Source organism: Ambystoma mexicanum, chromosome 3p (genome assembly GCF_040938575.1).
Source record: "Ambystoma mexicanum isolate Mex_15411 chromosome 3p, UKY_AmexF1_1, whole genome shotgun sequence".
Lineage (NCBI taxonomy): Eukaryota > Metazoa > Chordata > Amphibia > Caudata > Ambystomatidae > Ambystoma > Ambystoma mexicanum.
In genome coordinates, this window is record NC_090925.1 from 1,273,222,697 (window position 1) to 1,273,245,122 (window position 22,426).

At 46.6% G+C, this 22,426-nt stretch overlaps 1 protein-coding gene across 1 annotated transcript in view; it reads left to right on the top strand.

Annotated features, from left to right (window-relative positions):
- Positions 1–22,426, top strand: part of SREBF2 (sterol regulatory element binding transcription factor 2) — a 268,321-nt gene that overhangs the window by 13,668 nt on the left and 232,227 nt on the right. Inside the window, exon 2 of the mRNA XM_069652776.1 lies at positions 6,608–6,823. Coding sequence (XP_069508877.1) covers positions 6,608–6,823 — 216 coding nt within the window. The remainder of the gene's footprint in view (positions 1–6,607; positions 6,824–22,426) is intronic.

Sequence of the window (22,426 nt, forward strand, 5' to 3'; positions counted from 1 at the left end):
GGAGGTTGAGAAAGTTCAGGAAAACCATGATCCTAATTGCCCCGGATTGGGCCAGGAGAACGTGATACCTGGACCTTCTAGACATGTCCATCTGCCCTCCAATACGTCTTCCGCAAAGAGAGGATCTTCTCTCGCAAGAGGAAGGTCCGGTTCTCCATCCAGAGGTCAAGACACTCAACCTTCACACATGGTTTCTGAGAGGTTGTGATAGAAGGATTGGGATCTTCCGGATGACGTAATGGAAATCTTGCTTTCGGCCAGAAGACCAGCAACAAAATCTTTGTACCGATGTCGCTGGAACAGGTTTAGTAACTGGTGCAAAGACAAGGATGTGGACCCTTTTCAGTGTGGCACCCCAATGGTGCTTTCTTTTCTGCTACATCTAGCTAATCTGGGGCTCCAGATAGGAACAATCAAAGGATACCTTCCTGCGCTGTCCATTTTCAAGCGCTCCTCGGAAGAGGTTTCATATTTCAAAATACCGTTAATAATTCAATTCTTAAAATGGCTTACTAATGTATACCCTCCAGTACCTTTTCATGTACCAATTTGGGATTTAAATTTAGTACTAAAATTCTTCACTTGCATACCTTTTGAGCCTCTGCAATCATGTCCATTTGAGGCTTTTAACTTTAAAAACTGTCCTTCTTGTGGCTCTATCATCAGCCCGCAGGGTTAGCGAACTTCAGACTCTCTCATGCAAACCACCATATACTATTCTTTTATAAGGATAAGGTAGTCCTTAAAGTTAAACCTTCGTTCTTGCCAAAAGTTGTCTCGGACTTCCATTTGTCCCAAAAAATAGTACCAACCTTTTTATCCTGCTCCTCATCTGAGCAAGGAAGAGGAGTGTTAGGCAGAAACCTGTGTAGTTCCCCTAGGGACCAATGCAAAAGAATTAAGACTACAGGTGTTTGGCAGTAAACCCCCTTGGTAGCAGTCTGTACCACACAGATTCACTTGGTAGCTGTGGCTGAGCAGTCAGACTTCCCTCAAGAAGAGTTAGGCAGTATGTAGAGTATACACAACAGGTACAGAGATACAGTAGCACAAGCAAACACTGACCAGAGCTTTGGTGTAAAAGTATATAATTATTTATTTAAAGACACACTTGTAAATTACACTAGCAACAAAGAGGTAAGTAAATTCAGCACACAGTCACTATTATATATGCAACCCTAATTAGTTATTAGACAAGTCTTAATGAGAAACACCACTTATTTTCAGACCGAGGTGAGCGCTTAACATAAGATGGCACTCTAATAAGTTATTAAAAAAGGGAGGGAAAAAGGCAGAGTTATGGAAGCACACAAATTTCAATACTTTTAGTAAGGCAGGATAGGCAGAGTTCTACTGGAGAGCAAGGAAGTCAATTGCAAGGCCCACTCTTGGAGAGAGCAAGCAGAAGGGGTCCAGGTTCACACAGTGGGGCTATGCCCAAAGAGTCTTGTAGATAGTTTGCACACAAAGAATGAAATGAAGTCAGGAAAAGTTAGCTAGGTTGTCCCAGGCCAGCACAGGTTAGAAAGTCGAGGCTGTACTGTCACCCCGAACGATCTGTCGCAAGGGAAGCCAGGCGGGACACAGTACCTTAAGTGTGAAGGAAGCTCCAGCGGGGTCAGTTATTCCTGGCAGCGGGTGCAAGTCGGTGTTTCGTCCAGAGGAAGAGGAGGTCTCGCCGTGGAGGAAAGATGAAGGTCGTTGCACTGCCAGGGAAAAAACCAGCCGCGGAGTTCTTCGGTTAAAAAGTACTACCCTTCTCTTTCCAGTAGTGGTAAGCCGTGGTATTCCGGTTGCCGGGGTGCTTGGCACGGGCAAGGCGGCCACGAGATGCTCCAGGAAGGTGAAAAGAAGGCAAAACTGGTTATCCCCACCAGTCAAAGGAAGAAGACTCTCCGGACCAAAGGAAGAAGACTCTCCGGACTGGAGATCTCCTCTGTCGTCGGGAAAAGTGGTGAGACGGTTCAGCAGGGCTCCACCGGTGGTGTCGTCGTTGCAGGTCGGCTCAGCTTCTCCCTCCTCGGATTCTTAGGTCCTGTGGTGACTTCTGAAGTTCCAGTCCCCAAAGCCCTGCTTTTATGCAGCAAACCCCCATTCATTCAGCCTAGCTGTCAATCAAACATGCTAAGTGGTGAGCCGACCGGCTCACCACTTGGGCCAATCACACAAGAGTGCGACTTGAGTTACCAAGGCAACTCAGTCCAGGGTGCCTAAACCCCCTCCCACACCCCCTGTGGTACCCAGACAGAGTGGCACCACTTTCGGAGGCTTCTGTGGAGAAGCCCGCCAAAAAGTGGAACAAAGGGCTCGACTTGGGTTGGAGTCACAGAAGAGAACACAAACGCCATTTTAGAATCGAGTTCTGGCAAAAAATACCAACCAGTGAATTAATATTAAATAAATAAATAAACCGGCGGTATGTTCGAGGCTATAGGAATTAAATTATTAAAGTTGGTAGCCTCGAACAATGGGAAATTCCCCCATAGAGCACGCCAGGCCCCCTGACCGATACATTCTTCGTGAGGGGAAAGTGTAAGAAATGTAAAACTGTACTGTGGGGTAGGCTGGGAGGGTCGGTAAGGAATACGTGGGAGGAACATCCAGTCGAAAGAACGTTACAGTTGGTAAGTAACTTGTTCTTCCAATGGATTGTGTCCTCCCACGTATTCCTCATCTTGTGATATATATTTCATCGAAAAAACAGAACTGAAGCAACTGGGCGCAGCTCGAGCTATTTATACCATCGGTGACGTCGACACGGCACGGAGCCCGTCGAGGGACAGTCGACTCCACGACCTCGAGCACAACGCCCTCTGCCGAGAATTATTTTTTCCGAAGCAGCGAAGCTGGAGATAACGAATTATCACAAGATGAGGAATACGTGGGAGGAACATCCAGTCGAAAGAACGTTACAGTTGGTAAGTAACTTGTTCTTTTGTGTCCGTCTTGCATTTCTGACGCCTCAAACACCTCTCGCGTGACTTGCATTTCTGACGTCTCACACACCCCTTGCGTGATGCACAGTCAGCCATCCAGCCCTCCATCTTTTCTGGTTACTTTGTAACAATTGCTGCATAGTTAAATTAATTCTAAGATGGCTGCCCCTATCTCCCACATCTGTGCTCGTTTCTGTCGCATGGTCTGCAACCAGAGCCTCGGAGCTGGCATGACCATGAAAAACGCACATGACAAGCTAGACACGACAGAAGAAGCGGCCTTTAGGAAGAGCGGTAGCAATTCTTTAAAATGAGTCCTGATGCTCCAGTGAAGGCATTGGATTTCAGGATATGATGCAGTATGCTCCCATGAGGAGGAACAGCTGCAGGTGTCCAAGCCATGATGTCCCATAAAGAAGCAATCATTTTGAGCAGCAGCACCAATGCTACTTGTGTTCAGCAAGCAGCAGGGTCTCCCACTTCAGGTCCTGGAATAAATATGGGTCCAGGAAGCTTCAAGGTAGTACCAGGAGCTTCCAGTAACCAATGATCAGTCTGCTCCCATTGGATCAAGGGTAGGAATTGTTCAAAAGTTTTCCTGTAATTTGAGAAAGACAGCTTTACCTTCAGGAGGATCTGGAATATTCATCACAGCTTCCAACAAGGCTTTCTCAGCATTGTGGTCCCTCAGCCACATGAAACTGTTCCAGTAGTCGACTGAGGAAAGGTTTACATCCCTAGTTTTACATTGGATGGTGCTCGGGGTTAGCCCGATCCTCAAGTCACTTAGCTGTGCACCTTCCAAAGCATTGCGCAGAAATCCATTCCAGATTGGCTATCCAAACTTCACTTTCGCAGGCACAGAGGATGTGTATTGGGGCGTCAGACACCCTCATTCAGCCAAAACCAGATTTCATTCTCTCGGGAAGCTATGGAGATGACATATGTAAAATGGACATTCTTGGTGGCACAAACTACCACAAACAAAATGGCCAGGACATAGAATTACATAAAGTCACCTTGCTCCTCTTCAGGGCTTAAGTCTCTATGAAAGCAGTATAAAGGCTACATAGTGGCAGTCAAAGATGCAGTACTTGGCTACCACCAGCCTATGGCTTAACACAATTTCTAGGTGAGGGAACTCACCCAGGAACAAAATTGGGTCCTCTTTATAGTCAAGGTAGTAAATGTGCTACAGAGGACAACACATCAAGTGGGTTGCAGGTTTAGAGGGGCTCTTTGACAAAATGCAGTCTAGAGCACTGGCAAACCCAGCAAGAAATACAAAGGAGCTTACTACAAAGAGAAATGCTTAATACATATCAACGTGGAATGTGCCTTGTATTTCAACATTCTTCTCATCCTCCTATCTAGATATACCTGCCTTCTGTTCCTGACAGAAGAGCATGCTAGTCTATTGTTTATGAATGTTAATGGATATTGCATGATGGAAAAGGAAAGCTCAATTGTAATCCTGATTTCCATTATTAATGGAAACAAATTGAATAGTGGCGATTGTGTGGTGTACTGGAACCCTACGTGTTTTAAATAAATGCATATATTGCTATTGTGCTCGCCCCCAATTAAAACGAATGTAACCTTAAAGAGTACACCTGTTCTGCTTTAGATCTCCGCATTTTATTTAAAAAGGGAAACCTAAATACGAAAATAGGTCGGCGTGTTCTACTAAACACCTCAGTGCAATCTAAATTTGGCTCTGTCCGCATTAATGCACAAACCATTTGAATTTATGACCTCTTGCGATATTGACCTCCTAATTTGGAAGACCGCTTTTCTGGTGGCCATTACATCAGCGGGAAGAGTAGGAGAGGTTTAGGCTCTCATCAAAAGAACCTTACCTGATTTTTCATAGGGATAAGGTGGTCCTTTGTGCAGTGACCACCTTACTGAAGGTAGTATCACATTTTCGGTCTTATAAATCGTTTAAAAAAAAGATTTTAAAAAAAGATTGATTAAGAAAGACCGCTCAGTGCAGTCCCAGGGCTATGTTTCAAAATCAAACTGTCGGGACCCTGCAGCACACGTGTGCACAAGGGCTGACGGGCACACCAGGACCCGGAAGCGCAGTCGGGGGGGAGTATGGGTAAGTGTTTGAGTGTTGCGTGTATGTGTGTTTATGTTGGAGTATTTGGTGGGGAGGGAGGCGGCAGGGGCTGAGGGAGTGCTGGTTATGGGGGTGAAACCCTTCCGCCCTCTGATTTCAGACAAATTGTGCCAGAGACGGAGACGGAGAGGGAGGGGGAGGGTGTTTGGGTGGGGATGGGGGGCGAAGCAATGTCGCCTTTTCGTTTTTTGTAGGCTGCCTAAAAAAAGGCGCCCTACAAAAAGTGAAACGGGCATCGAACCGGAATTTCATCTGAACCAAGAGATTTACGTTCCAATGTTTCCATCCCAGACCACATTCTTCACTGGTCGAGGAGGCCTTGCTTAAGTTGGACGTGTCAAGGGCCTCATAGGTTTGTCGGTCCAGATAGAAGGGTGCCGGTAAACTCACTGTCACCCTTGTTTCTGGACTGGCAAACTACAAGTCTGCCTGCCGGGGCCGCTGTGCCCGACAGGTCTGACCCTGCTGGGCGCAGCGGTCACAGCAGGCAGACTTTTCACTGGAGCACGAGGAGCCTTTAAAACGGTGCTGGTGCTCCCGTGTCCCCATTCCTATAGAGTCCTATTGGACTCTATGGGAATGGGGACTAATGAAATTGCTGGCTCATGACTTCCTGGTTTCTAAACTTGGAATAGCCCGGTGGCACCGGGAAGTCAGGCGCTGGTATTTTTTTACGAGTCTGGCTGCAAACCGCTAGTAGCACCAGCAGGGTTACCGCTGGACCCGTATTGAGGCCCAAGGACTCTGAAAGTTTATTTAGAAAGGGCCAAACAGTTGAGAAAAACAGATCAATGTTTTGTCATGTACTTATTCGCCTGGTAACAAGGCTGCAAATGCTTCAATTGCCAGGTGGGTTGTCTCGTGTATTGCAAAGGCTTATGACGTGAGGGGACATTCGGCTCCGGGCTCCTCCACAAGAGCCAAGACCGCATCATTAGCCTTTATTAGGCACTCCCCACTACAGAAAGTTCTTAACGGGGCAGCTATCTTGTGAAGCAAGCTTTTTTTCCGACACCTCCTGCGAATGCACACATTCTCCAACCATTTGGGAAGGAGGGAGAGCAGCACTAATGGAATCTGAATCACCATGAAGATAATTTTTCATATTTTCCCTCTTTTGTGTATTCTATTGGGACTAACTGTACTCGTCCATCAGCCTTCTCCCCTCCCATTGAGTGAAGCCTTTTCTGCTCTACTATTGCTGTACAAAGAGTTGGGTATAGGTTTTGGATTTAACCATGTCTTGCTCTTGGGATAGATGTTTTTTTTTTTTTATCACCATCACCAAATGTCTGTGGATAAATCTCTCTAACCTCCTATGATATATTTCTTATGTCCATCTTCTGTTTTGACATGTAGACCTTATATCCCCATCCTGTACCACTATTCAAAGGATTTGAGTCCATTTTACGCCTTGAAGATGTCTCAATTTAAGATACAGCCCTTAAAAAGTTATGAATGTGATTCGTTGTAAAACTGTCTCAATCTGTCCTAATGTAGGCTATGTTGCATAAGCTAATCAAGTTGTTTTGGTCTACTTTTTTAGACCTTAATGGGAGGAAATGGAACCTTCATGACCACAATGCCACTGATGATGGGACAGGAGTCGTTGAAGCAGGTCCCAGGCCAGCTCAAACAAATGGAGGTCCCTAAGGAGGGTGAGCGACGGAGCACCCACAACATAATTGAAAAGCGGTACCGTTCATCTATCAATGACAAGATTTTGGAGTTGAAGGACCTGGTCATGGGCAATGACTCGAAGGTAAGAAGGTGATTGTTGAATGGGGTAGAAAGGTCAGCAGGTGAAAGTATGGCAAGATTTTATATCACTTTGAGCAGCTGTGTGAGCAGATAAGGATTGTGGAAGTGTGAAGCAAAGCTGTTGGAGTGGGAGAAAAAGAGCTACTAAGGGCCTTTGCATTGTAGACAGGAGGAGCTCTTAGGATGCATTACTACCCAGGAATGGGAAGAAGGAACTCAAAAGAACCTTGGTGCCAGTGGCAAGGAAGGAGGAAATGGCGTAAGCAAGCTTTTGGTTTGGTGTTAAGACACAATTAGTATTTTTGAAGATTCTGCCATCACTTTTAAGGGCACCTCCACTTTTTGCTTGTTTTCCCTGATTTTTGTGAATCACTGACGTGTCCCTCTGGCCACCAAAAACGTTCCCAGAAGTCCCTAATGCAATTGCAATATTATTTTTTTTACCTTTTAAGGTATATCTTATTTGGTCGCCCCTAAGATGCCCAGTCCCAGGGGTTCTTCTCTGGCATATCATTTTTGCACTAGGGTGTTTACGTGACTTTGTATTGGTTTTCGGGACTAAGCTAGTGACTGTGGCACTTTTTGGCTTCACTAGTGGTGCAAGCCATTTTAGCCTTTTTACCCATTTTTCTTTTTAATCCTGTTCTCAGACTTTTTGTATTTTTGGCCTCCCTTTGTAGAAGGTAACAATGAGGAAGGCACACAATGGTCGTTCTGGCCACATGGGTGCTTTGTGAGCCCACATGGCAGCATCCATATTAGTTTACAGGTGGTTAGGCAAGTGCACGCCCCTGGGCTCTCAATGTGTGAGTGGTCTAGGCTGAGTGGCAGTCCTACCGACCCACCAGTAGGACTTTTTTGTTATTTCTTTTTTGTTTTTTCCCTAACCCCCTCTACTGATTGGTAGGCTGCCTTTTGACCAGCTACCTTTTTGCAGTGGTACTTAAGATCATGTCTGGTCGCTGCTTCCCTCTTGTTTTCTTCTGTAACTTGGAAGAAGCAGATCTGCCAACTGGCTGAAAGAGTGTTTTTTAAAATTCCCGCTTTTTTTTCTTCATCTGCTGGGTCGAGTCTTCCATGCTGGAACTGTTTTTGGGGCTGTTTAGTGCAGTTTCCCTGTTGCTTACTGCCAGGATATTCCATTTGGTTGTGGGTTGCTACCAGCACGTAGCAGGGTGCTGGGTCACCAATACCCACCTGATCTGCTTGGGATGTAGGGGGCTGCCTCAAGCCATTATCCCCCATCATGGGATGTTTTTCTGCAGAGCTACCACACTTCTTTGTTAACCAAGCTGCATGGAGCTATCTTCGCGAGATCCCTGCTCTTACCAGAGTCTTCCTTGCCAGGCAATTGCTTCAGGCATGAATGTCAACACAGTGAAAAGGCAGTTTGTTCCTTTCCTTGGTCCTGGGGGTAATTGTTGGCTTGGGGTACAAACCACTGGGCACCAGATCCTGTTATCCATACCTTGAAAGTAAACCTGTAGTTATCCAGCTTGGTTCGGCTGTGTTAGAGCCTTACAAATGGATTGTGTCCTCCGACGTATTCTTCATCTTTGATATTAAATATCCTGCTTCAGACATTTCTTTTTTCGTCAGAGGGCGCTGTGCATCGATGCAATCGACTTGATGTCTCTCGAGGGCCCTGTGTCTCGAGGATGATGTAATGGAAGGGATATATAGCACGCGCAGTGCCCGTTGGCTTCAGTTCGATTTTTCCGAGTAAGCTTACGCATCAAGAACTACGGCGTGCTTCAGTATTTCCTTCACGATGCAAAATTGTCTGTCTTCGACACAGTCTACCGCAAAGACCAGGTTTAAGACGTGTCAAGACTAGGGTTCCAAGATGTTGCAAACTGATGCGCATCGAGTATGCTTGTGGTGTCTCGGTGTGGAGCACAAGACCTCGGCCTGCTCGATCGATGACCGGAAAAGCTCTTAAGTAGCATAAGGGGAAATTAGCCGTAGGTAGAAACCCTAAAAGATCTCTGTCGACTACCCTGTGGAAGAAACCTTCTTCTGACGAGGCGAGAGGTGAATCTCCTCAAAGAAACAAGGTGAAAAGGTTCAGGTGAAAGAGTGGCTCACACCACTCCTCGTCATGAAGGAAGTTGAAGAGGCACCATAAATCGCCCACTTCGACGTCCTTGTCTGACTCTTCTCCTCAGAGACCTATATCCTGTGTCACCCAGGCCTCCACTCATGCCGAATGGGAAGTATTCAGGTTAGAAATGCTCAACATTTTTGAAAAACAAAAACCCTCGACAAACCATGCCTCTACCGCAAATTCTAAAGCCGGTAAGGAAAGGGCTCGTGCCCGGGACAAAGGCCAGATCCACAGAGTAGTCTAGTCCTCGACACAATGAGAAATCATCGAAGTGAAAAAATAAGTGGAGATCGTTGACGCCAGCTGCGCCATCGACTCCAGCCGGCCCATTGACTCCATCAATGCCATTGAAACCTTTGGTGCTATTGAAGTCGAAAACGTCTTCAGTGAAGACATAGATGACTCCTCGAGCTCCGCATTTCTGAAACCTTTGATGCCCTTACCAGAGGAAACTTTCCCTCCTTTACCAAGTCACTAACCTCTATTTATGAGGACAATGAGCCATCTGATAATGATGCGCCATTTGGGTTACAGTATGTTACACCAAATGTTCCTGATAGTTTTATATGAGAGGAATCCAGGCTAAAGGAACTTTATGAAAATTTGCAAAAGGCCAGTGGAGTGGACACTTCGCCAGAATTAGAATTTGGTAAGCCTGCATCTGATGAACATGCAGATGCCTCATACAGGCAGATGATGTCTAAGGTAGTAGATTACCTGGGATGGACCTGCCCTGCTCTTCAAGCAGAACGATCTAACCGACATCCTTGATCAAGATCCGCAAAAGGATGCCATTTTACCTTTCCACATTGCTCTTCAGAAAAGGGCGAGTGCCAATTGGGAGACGCCAGTCAAGTCTGGCAGTAAACAAGAACTAATCGTGACCCCAACTACTTATCAAAACACCCCACTGGAGAAAGTCTGGTGGTGCAGGCCGCAACCTCAAAACAAACAGGTTATCCAACCATCCCATTGCATCGAGGTGCCAAAAGTGGAGATGCATGGGCAAGAAAAGTATTTTCTGCAGGGAGCATGGCTCTTAAGTCAGCCAACTCCACATGTGCCTTCGCAAAGTTTTCATACACTCAGAGACTGCATTTCTATGGCGGCTGAGCATATTCCTAAAGGGGAGGAAAGAGACAGTTTCTTGCCCATTGTTAAGGACGGCAAGGAAGCCATGTGCGAGTCTTTTCAGTCGGGTCCGCATTCTGCTGACTGCATCAGCGGAGCCATGGCGGCAAGCACCGTAATTCGCAGATTTGCGTTGTTAAGGAAATCTGGATTTGCCCCAGACGTGCAGTCTAGACTCCTTAACATGCCTTTTGACGGGTCTCCTCTTTTTGACAGCAAGGCTGACGAAATCCTTGAAGCTGCAGACCTCAAAGGTGGCAGCCAAATGTTTGGGTGTTGCTATTAGGCAGCCTCAGCCTTTTCAAACCCCTCTGAGTTCTTGAGTCGCGACACCCCGATGGGAGGCAGACTGTCTCAACATCTGAAAGAACGGCGAGACATTACTTCGAATACTTGCCCATTAGAAACCTGCCTTCCCTTCATTCAAAGACCTCAGAACCATCCACCGGGGAGCCATTCTTTGAAAGTCCCAGATCTGCTTCTTGTTCAGGAACTTTTGATCCTGCTGGAGAAAGGTGCTATAGAGCAGGTTCCTGTAGCAGAGAGGAATAAAGGATGCTACTCTCCATTTTTCCTAATCCCCAAAAAGGACAGACGACTGAGACCCATCGATACTTGAACAAGTTCCTCAGGAAGGACAAGTTCAAGATGGTCATACTTTCTCAGATCCTTCAGGCCCTCCAACTCAATATGGTGTCATTGGACCTTCAGGATGCTTATTTTTCATGTGCTAATCCATCTGAAGCACAGGAAGGACCTGGAATTCGCCGTTGGCGGTTCTCATTATCAGTTTCGAGTTCTGCCGTTTGGGCTGACCTCCGCCCAAGGGTTTTCACCAAACTGATGGCGGTGGTTGCAGTGAGTCTCAGGAGAGGGGGGTTTCACGTCTACCCCTAACTGGACGATTGGCTGGTCAGGACGTGTTCTCATGAATAAGTCCTGGATCTTCTCAACGTCACCTGCCACTCTCTTCACAGACTGGGATTCTTCCTCAATTACAAGAAGTCCCATATGACACGATCTCAAAAGCTCTAGTTCATCTGGGCCGCACTGTATACATCCTTGTGGAAAGAGCGCACCACCCAAGGTGAGGGCTCAAGACATTGTGCAGATGGTCTCCACGTTTCAGAGTGCCCAGCATCTCCTGGCCTTCGACTTTTTGAGGTTGCTTTGCCTCGTGGCATCCTGCATTTTTGTGGTGCCAGAGGCTCGCCTGAGAAGGAGATCCCTTCAATGGGCTCTCAGGCTACAATGGTCTCAATTCTCGGGCAACATGTCAGACCTAATTCAGGTTCCAAGCAGGGTTGCATAGGATCTCCTGTAGTGGGCCTGCGAGTACAACATTATGAAGGGAGAACCTTTTGTCAACTATGGCCGGAGATAACAGTAGTGACGGATGTCTCACTGAAGGGGTGGGGAGCACACGCCAACGATCTGACAATCAGCAGTTGTTGGTCTCCATCGGAGTCCAAACTACACTTCAATCTTTTAGAGCTGAGAGCAATCAGACTTGCACTGAAGATTTTCTGCCCTCTCTTCGGGGAAAGAATGTCCTGTTAATGACTGACAACACAGTGGTCATGTACTACCTCAACAAGAGAGGAGGTGTAGGGTCACTACCACTGTGCAGAGAGGCAATGTAGCTCTGGTACTGGGCAATTCAAGAAGGAATCTCCCTGTCTGCTGATCACCTAGCCGGAGGGGAGAACTCAGTGGTGGATGCTCTGAGCAGGCAGACCACAGTCTCCCACGAATGGGAACTAGCTCAGGAAGTCCTTCAAGAGATCATCACCCTTTGGGGAACCCCTCAAGTGGACCTGTTTGCGACCAGTGTCAACAAGAAGTGTGAACTTTACTGCTCCAGGGAATTTTCCTCAAGAGGAGCTCTAGGAGATGTCTGTGGTGGATGTAGTGTTTCCACTCCTGTACGTGTTTCTTCCAGTCCCCGTCATTCCTCACGTGATCAGGAGGTTGAGACAGTTCGGGAAATGCATGATCCTTATTGCCCCAGAATGGGCCAGGAGGTACTGGTACCCACACTTTCTGGACATGTCCATCTTCCCTCCTATACGCCTTTGTTAAGATGGTTTTCTGAACTCTGACCTGGTGGGCAGAGGTTCAGAAGGCAGCCTAGTTTCCTGGAACAGGGTAACTGTCTGGACAAGCCAGGCCAAGCCAGACCAAACAAAGTAGCATTGGTGGTGGTCAAGACTAGATCTCAGGAGGGGTGAGGGTGATCGAAAGTCCACAATGAGCACACAGTAAACAACAACACAAAATATTCGTCAGGTGTGTGTGTGTGTATATATATCAAAAATACATATACATTTATTAAAGGCCTTTTAACTCAAACACAGGGTGAAACCACAGCAATATTAACAATACTTACACAACACTATACTAGGAAACCTCTACATTAACTATTAGTCTAAATTAATATTCCACATGTACAGATCTATAACCTGGAATAGACGGGGGTGGGTTCAGACAGTGCAAATCTACTTGGGGCAGTCCTTCAACAACTCAAACCCTAACTAATAGGCAGTCCAATCCCTACGAAGTGTGGAACCTTGTGCTCAAAAGCACATTCAGCACGGGAGCACTCAATCGTGCGGTTAAGTACAAAACTGGTCTCTTCAAGGGGCTGTAGTGGCTCAGGAAGATGGGTGAGGTGATGAAGCATAAGGTCCCACTATTCAAGGAGGGTCTCTACAAGAGGGCAGTGTGATTTCCAGGAATTGGGAATAGGATGGTAGCAAAGGCTACCCTAACAAAGGAGAGTGGCCCTTGGGGGACACTTGTGCGTAAAAGTCTATGGATGCACCAGCGGCTACCGGTAAGTGTTGAAAGTACTCACCAACCCTCGACGCACTCCGGAACAAACTTTGCCCGTAAAGTCCAGTTCGCTTGCTGGTTCGAGTCCAGCAGTTGCGCGTCTCTCCGGCGTTCAGGGTCTGTGTTCCGGGACCTCAGTCCGTGGTGGGACAGTGGCGCTTTCTCCTCTTCTGGCGACGGGATCAGACCAGTTCCATTGCAGCTCTTTGGGCACAGGAGGCGTGGGGGACAGCAGCAAGGCTTCCACGAAGCTTGTCAGCACAGCGGGGCGACACAGGTACAGCGTAGGCTCTGGTTCAGGCGGACTATCCTAATTCCAGACCTAGCAATGCTAGGTGTACGAAACTCGGCGAGAGAGTGCCTTTTACCAAGAGTTTACGGTTACCAAAGTCTCAAGTTGAAACCCGAGATGGCGGCGGTTCCAAGGCAAAGGTCCCGTACTAGCTGATCAGCTCGCTGGGCGGTCCAGGACCACTTTCGAAGAGACTCGTTTGCAGGTTAAGCAGGAGTTGCCGAGGGTAGTTAGTCCCATTACTCCAATGGGTCGAACTGCCCTTGCAAGCCTTCTGTGATCGATGAGAAACAAACTCTGACGGGACGTCAGGTTCCCAAACCTTCCAGCAGGTCACCAGCAGTTCCACAGATCTGCTTCTTCGGGTCAGATAGGTGTGAACTCAGAAGATCGACTTGGAATAGTTCTAGAGTGCTTTATGTTATCTGAAATCTCCTTCGCTCGAAAACAAAGAGAGACCAATAGATCTGCTCACATTCAACCATGCAAGACGTGGACCAATCATGGACCATGGTGATCCCAGCACATCAGACATCCTGGCACCCAGGATGTGTATTGGAACTAGACTGCTCCAGCACACATCCTGTGCGCGCACACACAAGGCATGCAGAAGCCCGCGAAAGCTACGGTTTGCGCGGCAGTCTGCATGACAGTTTCCCGGGTCTGCTCGACCTGGGGAAGGCAAAGGGACAAAATGGCCAAAGGACCGAACAAAGGACCTTGCCGCATTCTCCTATAAGGAATCAAGGGTGCAATCGTGAGGGTGGGAATACGCTAGAGAGTTCATACATCATGAATACACATGTCAGCATAGAAACTTCTCGCCGTATTGGGCAGGATATAATGCTAGTCTCTGTGTCTATAATGGAATCAAAGACTACCCTGCGCTGTAAGCATGAGCAAACTTCATTCTATGTCAAGACAGGAGGCAAGCATTATGCTTGTTCAAAGCTCACCACTACTCTATTAGGTATTTCTGACACTGGTTTGAAATAAAGTAATGTAGCTTCGGAAGACCAATTGGCTGACTTCATAATGTCTTGTAGTGACACTCCTACAGAGAAAGCACTAACAGCATTGTCCCTCTAGCTGAATGGCCACCAAATCTGGACAGGTCTATGCCTGCCCAATGCATAACCTCTCTGACCCATCTGGCTATCGTGGCTATAGCTACAGTGTGATGCGGCTTCCTACGCGCTATAAGCAACTGTGTTACTCCTACTGGTCTAATGTTGGCTGTTGCTGCCTAGTAATCTTTTATGCACTGTGCTACGCATATCTTTTTGTTTTCTGGAAAGTAGAGTTAAGAAATGATCTTAGTCACATTTTGTTCTTTTAGCTATGCTGAACGCTACGCCCTCCATGTAAAATATCTTCCTTTCTATTTCCAGTGCCTTAACGTCCAGTACTCTTCTGCATGCTGCTAAGCAGAGCAGCATTGCTTGCTTCCCTGACAATTGCGACCGCGAGAGATTTGCTGTACTTCGGCCAGCGAGAAACATTCGTAACACTTCTCTGATGTCCAAGAGGACTGCATATTTGGGTTCTGGTGGTTTCCTCAACTTCACTCCCTTGGGTGAGCGAACAACTGCAGGGTGCTCTCCTATGGGCTTCCCGTCTACTCTATTGTGTCCCACTGATACAGTCGATCTGTAAACTCCGAGCATCTTGTAGGCGCATGTGTCGTGAAATCTGTCGGCTAAGAAATTGAGAAAGTGAACTAGAGGAGCTGAAAAGGGATGAATACTGCATTCGTGCACCAGTCGGACCAGCGACCCCGTAGCTCTGGATGGTGGAAGGTGCCCCAGAGTCTCTAATGCAGTCGGCAGTGAGCTGCGAAATGCCTGGCAATTGCCATCTTTTCCTGAAACCCTGCAAGCTATTATGCAGAGACTTCCTGCTTCTATTAGAGGGTGAGGAAGGCTGTTTGAGCTGAGCAGGAGGTCCTGCCGATGAGGAACGATCCTCGGGGAAGTCCAAAGAAAGTTCCATCGCTACTGGAAACCAGGCCTGTGACTTCCAAAATGGCATTATTCCTACTAGCTCTGCCACTTCTCTGCAGACCTTCGCTAGGACTCTCGTCAGCATGACGAAAGGCGGGAAGGCATAGTTCACTGCTCCGCCCCACTGGTGTAGAAAAGCGTCCGTCCCTACTACACCCGGGTCTATCCTACAGCTGAAGTATTTGGGTGTCTGAGAGTTCAACCTAGACCCTAATAGATCAGTTTCTAGGAGACCCCAAATCTCCTGTGGTCGTGTGTAGACTTGGGGATGAAGCTTCCAGTCGCTGGAATCCACGAGATACCGTGAGTTCCAGTGTGCTACACTGTTCTGTTCCCCTGGTGAGTATTCTGCTGATATTGCAATGTGATGTTGAAGGCAGTGATGTCAAAGATCTTTTGCTATCTCTTCTAGCATCTTGGATCTGGTCCTTCCTAGTTTGCTTATATAAAAGACAACAGATGTTGTCCATCTTGGGTAAAACCAACAGTTGGCTTTGCCTTTGGTAAAAGTGCGCAGTGCGAAGGACCCTGCCAGAAGCTTGAGACAATTTATGTGTAACCTCTGCTCTTCTGCTTACCGTTTTCCCCGTCTCTATCTCTCTGCATCTGGCTTCCCAGCTGGCTCTGCTTGCATCGGACTCTAATTATATCTGGGGTGCCGCCGGAAATTGCACGGCTGTTCCAGGCTTCCATGTTCTGAAGCCACCAATTGAGCTTTGTCAGAGCTTCCTGATCTAGGGTCACTAGTTATCCTACTCCTACCTGTAAGTGTCTGATCTTGAGCTTTTTCAGGGCTCCTTAATGGAGAGGTCCTGGAAAGATTACTCGGATCAAAGCTATTCTGGTTAGACTGCGAAGCTAAATAATCTTCTTCGCAATGACTGTCCTGAGCTACTTTTTGATGGATTTCACCTTGTGAGTCGGCAGCTTGAGAACTGCTTTCCTGGATCTATAATGAATCCTAGGAATTTTACTCTCTACTGATTGCAACTGGGACTTGTCTAGGTTCACGATGAAGCCTAGAGAAGATAGAAGGGTGCAGCTCCACCACACATTTTCTTGGAGAGCTACTTTATTTTGAGCTAGAATGAGGATATCGTCAAGGTAAATGATTATCCTGATGCCTCTCTCCCATATTGCTGCTGCTACAGGTCTCATTATCTTGGTGAATGGCCAAGGGGCGGACGCGAGACCGAAAAGGAGACTTGTGAAGTGCCATGTCCCCTGTTCCACCAAAAACTGAGAAATCTGTGTTGTTGCTATCAGAATAGTGAGATAGGCGTCCCTGAAGTCTAGGTGCACCAACCAGTTTCCTGTGCGCAGGAGTTCTCAGAGGGTGTGTATCCCTTACATCTTGAAATGTCTAGGTTAGCTACTCGTTCAGACCTTTCAAGTTTTACTGGCCTTGCCTTCTCTCCACTGTGTACTAGAAACATATTGCTAAAAAAGAAAACGGGCCTCTCAGCGAATCGTGCTCTATCGCGGTATTGTCTACTACCTTGCGCAACTCATCTTACCTCCTCTTGGGGCATATGCACTGGCTGGGCTTCTGTTCTTTGCACTGGATCGCTGGTTGTGCGTTATTCCTTGTTAGTAATTTTTCTTTTTCCTAATCCTGTTCAGATGGACTTCCAAAATCAACCCAAGGGTGGATTTTGTGAGGCTACCCTATTATGGTGAACCGGGAGACAGTGAGATTTTGGCCAGACCCCATCAAGGTAAGGTAGCACAGCAGCGAGGCTTAGTCTTAAGGAGGGATGTGCGAGTGGGCCAGGTCTACAATGAGTCTCCATAGAGCACACGAATAATTCAAGTTGGACAGGTAAGTAGAAAAATATACAATGATTAGGCCTTTAAAATATACACTACGCAAGAATGAAATTCTTATTTTGTCACACCCACACTATTAAACAGATATAACACATTCACCCTTAGGCGATGTAGGAAAGCATCTTAGATTCAAGAACCAGTGAAGCGTGGGTTAGTACTTGGTTGCATAAGAATTAGAAAAGCGTTCCCTTAGCACTTAATGCGTGCAACCCTAACTTGGTTAGCGGCCTTGTACCATAAAGTCATCAGTTCCAAAGTTAGACTTCTCAGGTAGGTTTAGTAAGAGATTGGCAATGCCAGTGGTTATGATTAAAAAAAAGAGTCAAAAGTTGAGTAAAGCGAAGTAGGTAAACTAACTGAATACCAAACAATAGATTAGCCCTAGGAAGGGATCCTTGACCAGGCATCCACCGACTATTGTCGGGGAAAGAGTGATTGTGATTTAAGGCCAGGACTTTACGTGCATGTAACACTGTGGAGCAAAGAGGAGTGACAACCCCGTATGCTTACTTAACCCCCTGACTCCGATTTCCCCAGAGACCACCACTGAGCTTCCAGAATCTGTTGGGGACAAACATTTGTGCTTGGTTTGGGGGGGGGGGCACAACTTTTTGGTGTGGGATTTAGTTTTGGTCGGATGCAGTGCTTAGGAATATGTTCCAGACACCTCCCAGCAGAATACCCAACGAAGACCAGATGAAGACTTCTACGGAGCAGACCACCGCAGGACACCTTCAGGGAGCAATGAAGATACGTTGCAATGGAGGTCACCAAGATCAGTTGGCGACAGGCAATCTTCAATGAACGAACAAAGGAGCAGGCCCAGCACATCATCTGTTGATGCTAGAAGGTTGAAATGGCAAGAGCAGGCATCTTGTTCCACAAGTTAAAGATCCTCCAAGTTCCAAGGTTGCACTCGCAACGCCTATTGCTGCAGCAAGGTTTCCCAGGAGAGAGCTTGTCAGTCCACTTGTTGGTCCAGGGACCCTTCCGAAGGCACAGATCCTGGAGCAGGGGTCGAGACGGGTTGTTCCCACAGGTCCAGGGGTCGAGGCATCGACCAGGGTCGTCTTGAGATCAAGCAGCGCAGCAGGGCTTCACTAGGACAGCTTTGGAGTTGATTCTGGTCACCAGCAGGCGTTGTCGGCTCTTCTCTGTGGGGGTCTTGCCTCCAATGATCGGTCAATGGCTGCAGGAGTTCTCATTTTATCCAATGGCTGCAGGAGTTCTCATTTTATCCAATATGTGGGATAGGAGCTCACCAGGGCCCTCCAATGATAAGGAACTGCATTACTATTGGTGGATATCCAATCCTGTATATCCACTGGCCACATCTGTCCAGCAACAGATATTCAGGCACCTGGATGTATATTGGGACCAGATAGTCCAAGCCCCACTTCACACAACAGCTTACACACAGCACTCCTTTACCTGCAAAAACAGCCACTTTCCCTAGGAAAGGCCATTCCATAAATGGCACTTCCTGACCTGAGAAGGCAGTAAGGACAAGATGGCCAAAGAACAAACTTAAACCTTGTGGCACATCCATCTTGGGTTGCTAGCCACCCTTAATTGCTATTTGCAATAAATGCAAAGGAGCACAAGTAAAATTAGAAAAACAGGGCAGTAAAATATCCGCCGACACCATCTCCACATTGTCAAGTTAATCAAAAAGCCATTACAGGAAAAGATACGAGTACAAAGTATCGTAACCACACATCACTTTAATGTGATGTGTGCAATTGTAACAATATAAGAACATCAGACAGTCTCTCAGTGCTATTGTTTTTGTGGACTGATAAGTTCCTCATACGAATGAGCAAAAGGACAAACTTGCCTCCAAAAAGTCAGGACTTTTATCAAAGCAAAAAAAAAGGGTGTCCATTAGAAGTCTATGGGAGGAAAGAGGCAAAAAGAAAATCTTTCCTAACAAATCCTCTGGTGAAGTGTGTGCAAGCATCTATCTGAAGGGTAAGATAAGGACACCACAAAAGATCAGTAGAGGTCTAGATCTCTCTATCGTATGTATATTGGAGCATCATTGGCTTCACTCAGACGAAGGGGCAAGGCTTTTGATTAGATACAATAGGTTACACAGGAAAAGATACACATTACGTACAATCTGAAGTTCAAATAAGTACTATATGTTTAGGACACAGTAAAACACTTTGTAAAAGGGCATACTATATAGACCATTTCCTATTTCAAAGGGGAATGTAAGGCCTGTACCTGGTGTCAAACCATTCACATTAGACTGCTAAGTGATTGGGGTTGGAAGGAGGAGAAAGGAATCCCTAGACAGCAGTAAAACACATACTCTTTTGTCCTATACGCTTTTCTCTCATGCTGTTGGACATCCGACAGAACAGGCATGGGATCGGAGCACATTGCATACCATCATTTTCTCGTTTTTGTAATTATTTATTTTTTTCTTTTGTGCAGGCACCTGCATGGGGTGCCTCAGTCATGCCCCTGCACAGTGCATACTATCCGTTACGTTCAGCATGCCCAGGATGTAGCTTAAGCACAGTAGTGGCAACCTATCTTTATGGGGATAAAGAGGACAGGACGCAAGAGTTTGTGTTTTACTGCTGTCTAGAGAACCCCATTTCCCCCAACCCGCTAGCCGTTTAATGTGCATGGTTTGACGCAAGGTACAGGCCTTATATGTAGCTTTAGGAGTGGGATTGGTCTATACTAGGCCCTTTCACAATTTATTTGTTAAACCTTTGGTGTTTACTGTGTCCTAAGCATATAATATTTATTTGAATTTCATATGACTGTCTATGTAATGTATACGTTTTTCAGTATACCTGTGTAGGCTATGGAGGCCTTTTACGCTTGATTTCAGGAGGATTTTGCAGCGATTGAGCACAGCAATGACCCAGTAAATGTCCCAAGATGTGACCGCCAATAAGGAGGGTGGGGGAGAAAACTTCCTGGAAGGACTTTCAGCCAGGGGCGTAGGAGACCCATAAAATCTGGGGGCACAGGGGACACTTTGGGGACTTTGCTTTAATTTGCTTATTGTGTTTTAGTCAAAGAACGCACTGGATGCACATTCTGTAAAATCGGCATTGGGGACTGCACAACTGGTTGAGAATTGTGTACTGGGGCACAGTAAGTCTCGTGTTATACCTCCAGGGCTTTGACAGTACCGTTTCCTCTTAACGGTTGCTAGAGAGGAGCATGGTCACTAAACTCTCAAACGGGCAAAACTGCACCCATGATTCGATAGGGAGTTGCGGTTGCTCATGATCACAGTGCTTCTCGTTATGTCAAAGGAATGTTTGTGGAAGCTAGTTTTAAATTGGCATCAAAGTGCGCATTATAAAGCAAACTGTGCCACTGACATTGCCAAAAATATCACAGCATTTAAAGATTGGCTGCACGTGTTTATTGGTACGTACCCGTCAGCCTGGTATCACATATTCAATGTGATGGACTGATGGTTCTATCAGTTTCTAGTCTATGGTCTTTGCTATGCTGATTTGTGTCATAATGCCTTGCAAGCCTAAATGGGATTACTGCTTTTGTGGGAGTCCTTGGCGAAGGGACTTGTGGAGCGCAGTATGTATTCTGGCATAGTGTAACCTGGAATCGCATGCTAGCATAACATCTCCTTAATCTAGCGGAACAGGGACCAGTTTCACCCCCTTCTCTTGAAGAGAAGCAAGGGCTCTCCTCAACAACTTCGTACTGAGTGGAGTGGGCCGATTGGGATCGGTGGTCCAGGCCATTTCTGTGGCTGAGACATGTGAACGGGAGGAGATTGTGCGGGTGAATTTACACCCCCCCCCATTTCTGTTGAGGGGAATGCAATATTACCTATCCCAACACTTCCCCGAGCAGCGAAGTTGCTGCAGGATTAATTGAATGGAGAGCTGATAGGGGGTTTACTTTTGACGTGCTGCATTGTGTCTGAGTCATGGGTTAACCGTCGGCAATGTTAGCAGCTCAAACATCATTTGAAATAAAGGCTGCCATCTGCGTCCCTGAAAATAACCACCCACTACTTTGAGTGAGAAGGGGACGTATGAGTGCACATCTTTGGACTAATAGACAGTTTCCAGGTGGAGCTGCCCACCATATGTTAAAATTGCTATAGACAGACCAAGCAAGGTGTCATCTCTCAGCCCTCACCACATGCTGGTGATTTCCTGACGATTAAAGGAATGGTTTGGCCAAAAAATGTTATTTAAAAAATAGATAGGCAATATGAAAAAAAAAAAGATTGGCATTTTTTATTTTTTTTTCAAGTCCATATGTAAAATTTTGAGCAATTCAAGCTCAAAATTTGCAAAAGCAAGCACATGGGCGCATCCATTTTGTGAAATGGATGCCCGCCTGTGCTGGCTTTTGCTTTTGCGGCACTAATGAAGGAAAAGCCAGCCAGCTGTAGGAAACAAAAGCTACCACTGGGTGGCTTTTCCTTCATTGGTGCCGGGACTCGGAGGACGCGGACCGGAGACTACAGGCAGAAAAGCTGCCGCTGCATCTCGGTAAGTGCTATTTATTATTTATTTTTTTAAATAGCACTAGCTGCGTTTTTTTTTCTAAGTTTTCTGGACTGGAGGAGCCCGGAAAACTTAGAAATAAAACTGCAGCTTTAAAAACGTTGTATTTATGTTTGCGGTCGCTTTTGAAGCGACCGCAAACATAAATACTACGTTATTGTGTTTGAAAACGCACCTCCGAGCCTGAGAAACTTAGAAAGAAAAACTGCAGCGTTTTCAAACACAACCGTGTAGTGTTTCTGCCTAAATCTGCTTTCCCATTTGGGGCTGTAGGGCTCCCCACGGGGATCCCTAGAGCCCCAAATGGGAAATCAGCTGTAGGCAGAAACACAGCGGCATGTAAACACAACCGTGTTGTGTTTCTGCCTGCCTTGGCTTTCACTTTGGGTCTCCGGTGCTCTCCTGGGGGAGCACCCGAGACCCAAAGTGATAGCCACGTCAGGCAGAAACACAACGCGGTTGTGTTTGAAAACGCTGCGGTTTTTCTTTCTGAGTTTCTCAGGCTCGGAGCCTGAGAAATTCAAAGAAAAACCGCAGCGTTTTCAAACAAAATAACGTTGTATTTATGTTCGTGGTCGCTTCAAAAGCAACCGCAAACATAAATACAACGTTTTTAAAGCTGTGGTTTATTTCTAAGTTTTCCGGGCTCCTCCAGCCGGAGAACTTAGAAAACAAACTGCAGCTAGTGTTTATTTTTATTTAAAAAATAGCACTTACCGAGATGCAGCTGCAGCTTTTCTGCCTGTAGTCTCCGGTCCCCGTCCTCCGCGTACAGCACCAATGAAGGAAAAGCCACCCAGTGGTAGCTTTTGTTTACTACAGCTGGCTGGCTTTTCCTTCCTTAGTGCCACAAAAGCCAAAGCGAGCACAGCGGCGGGCATCCATTTCC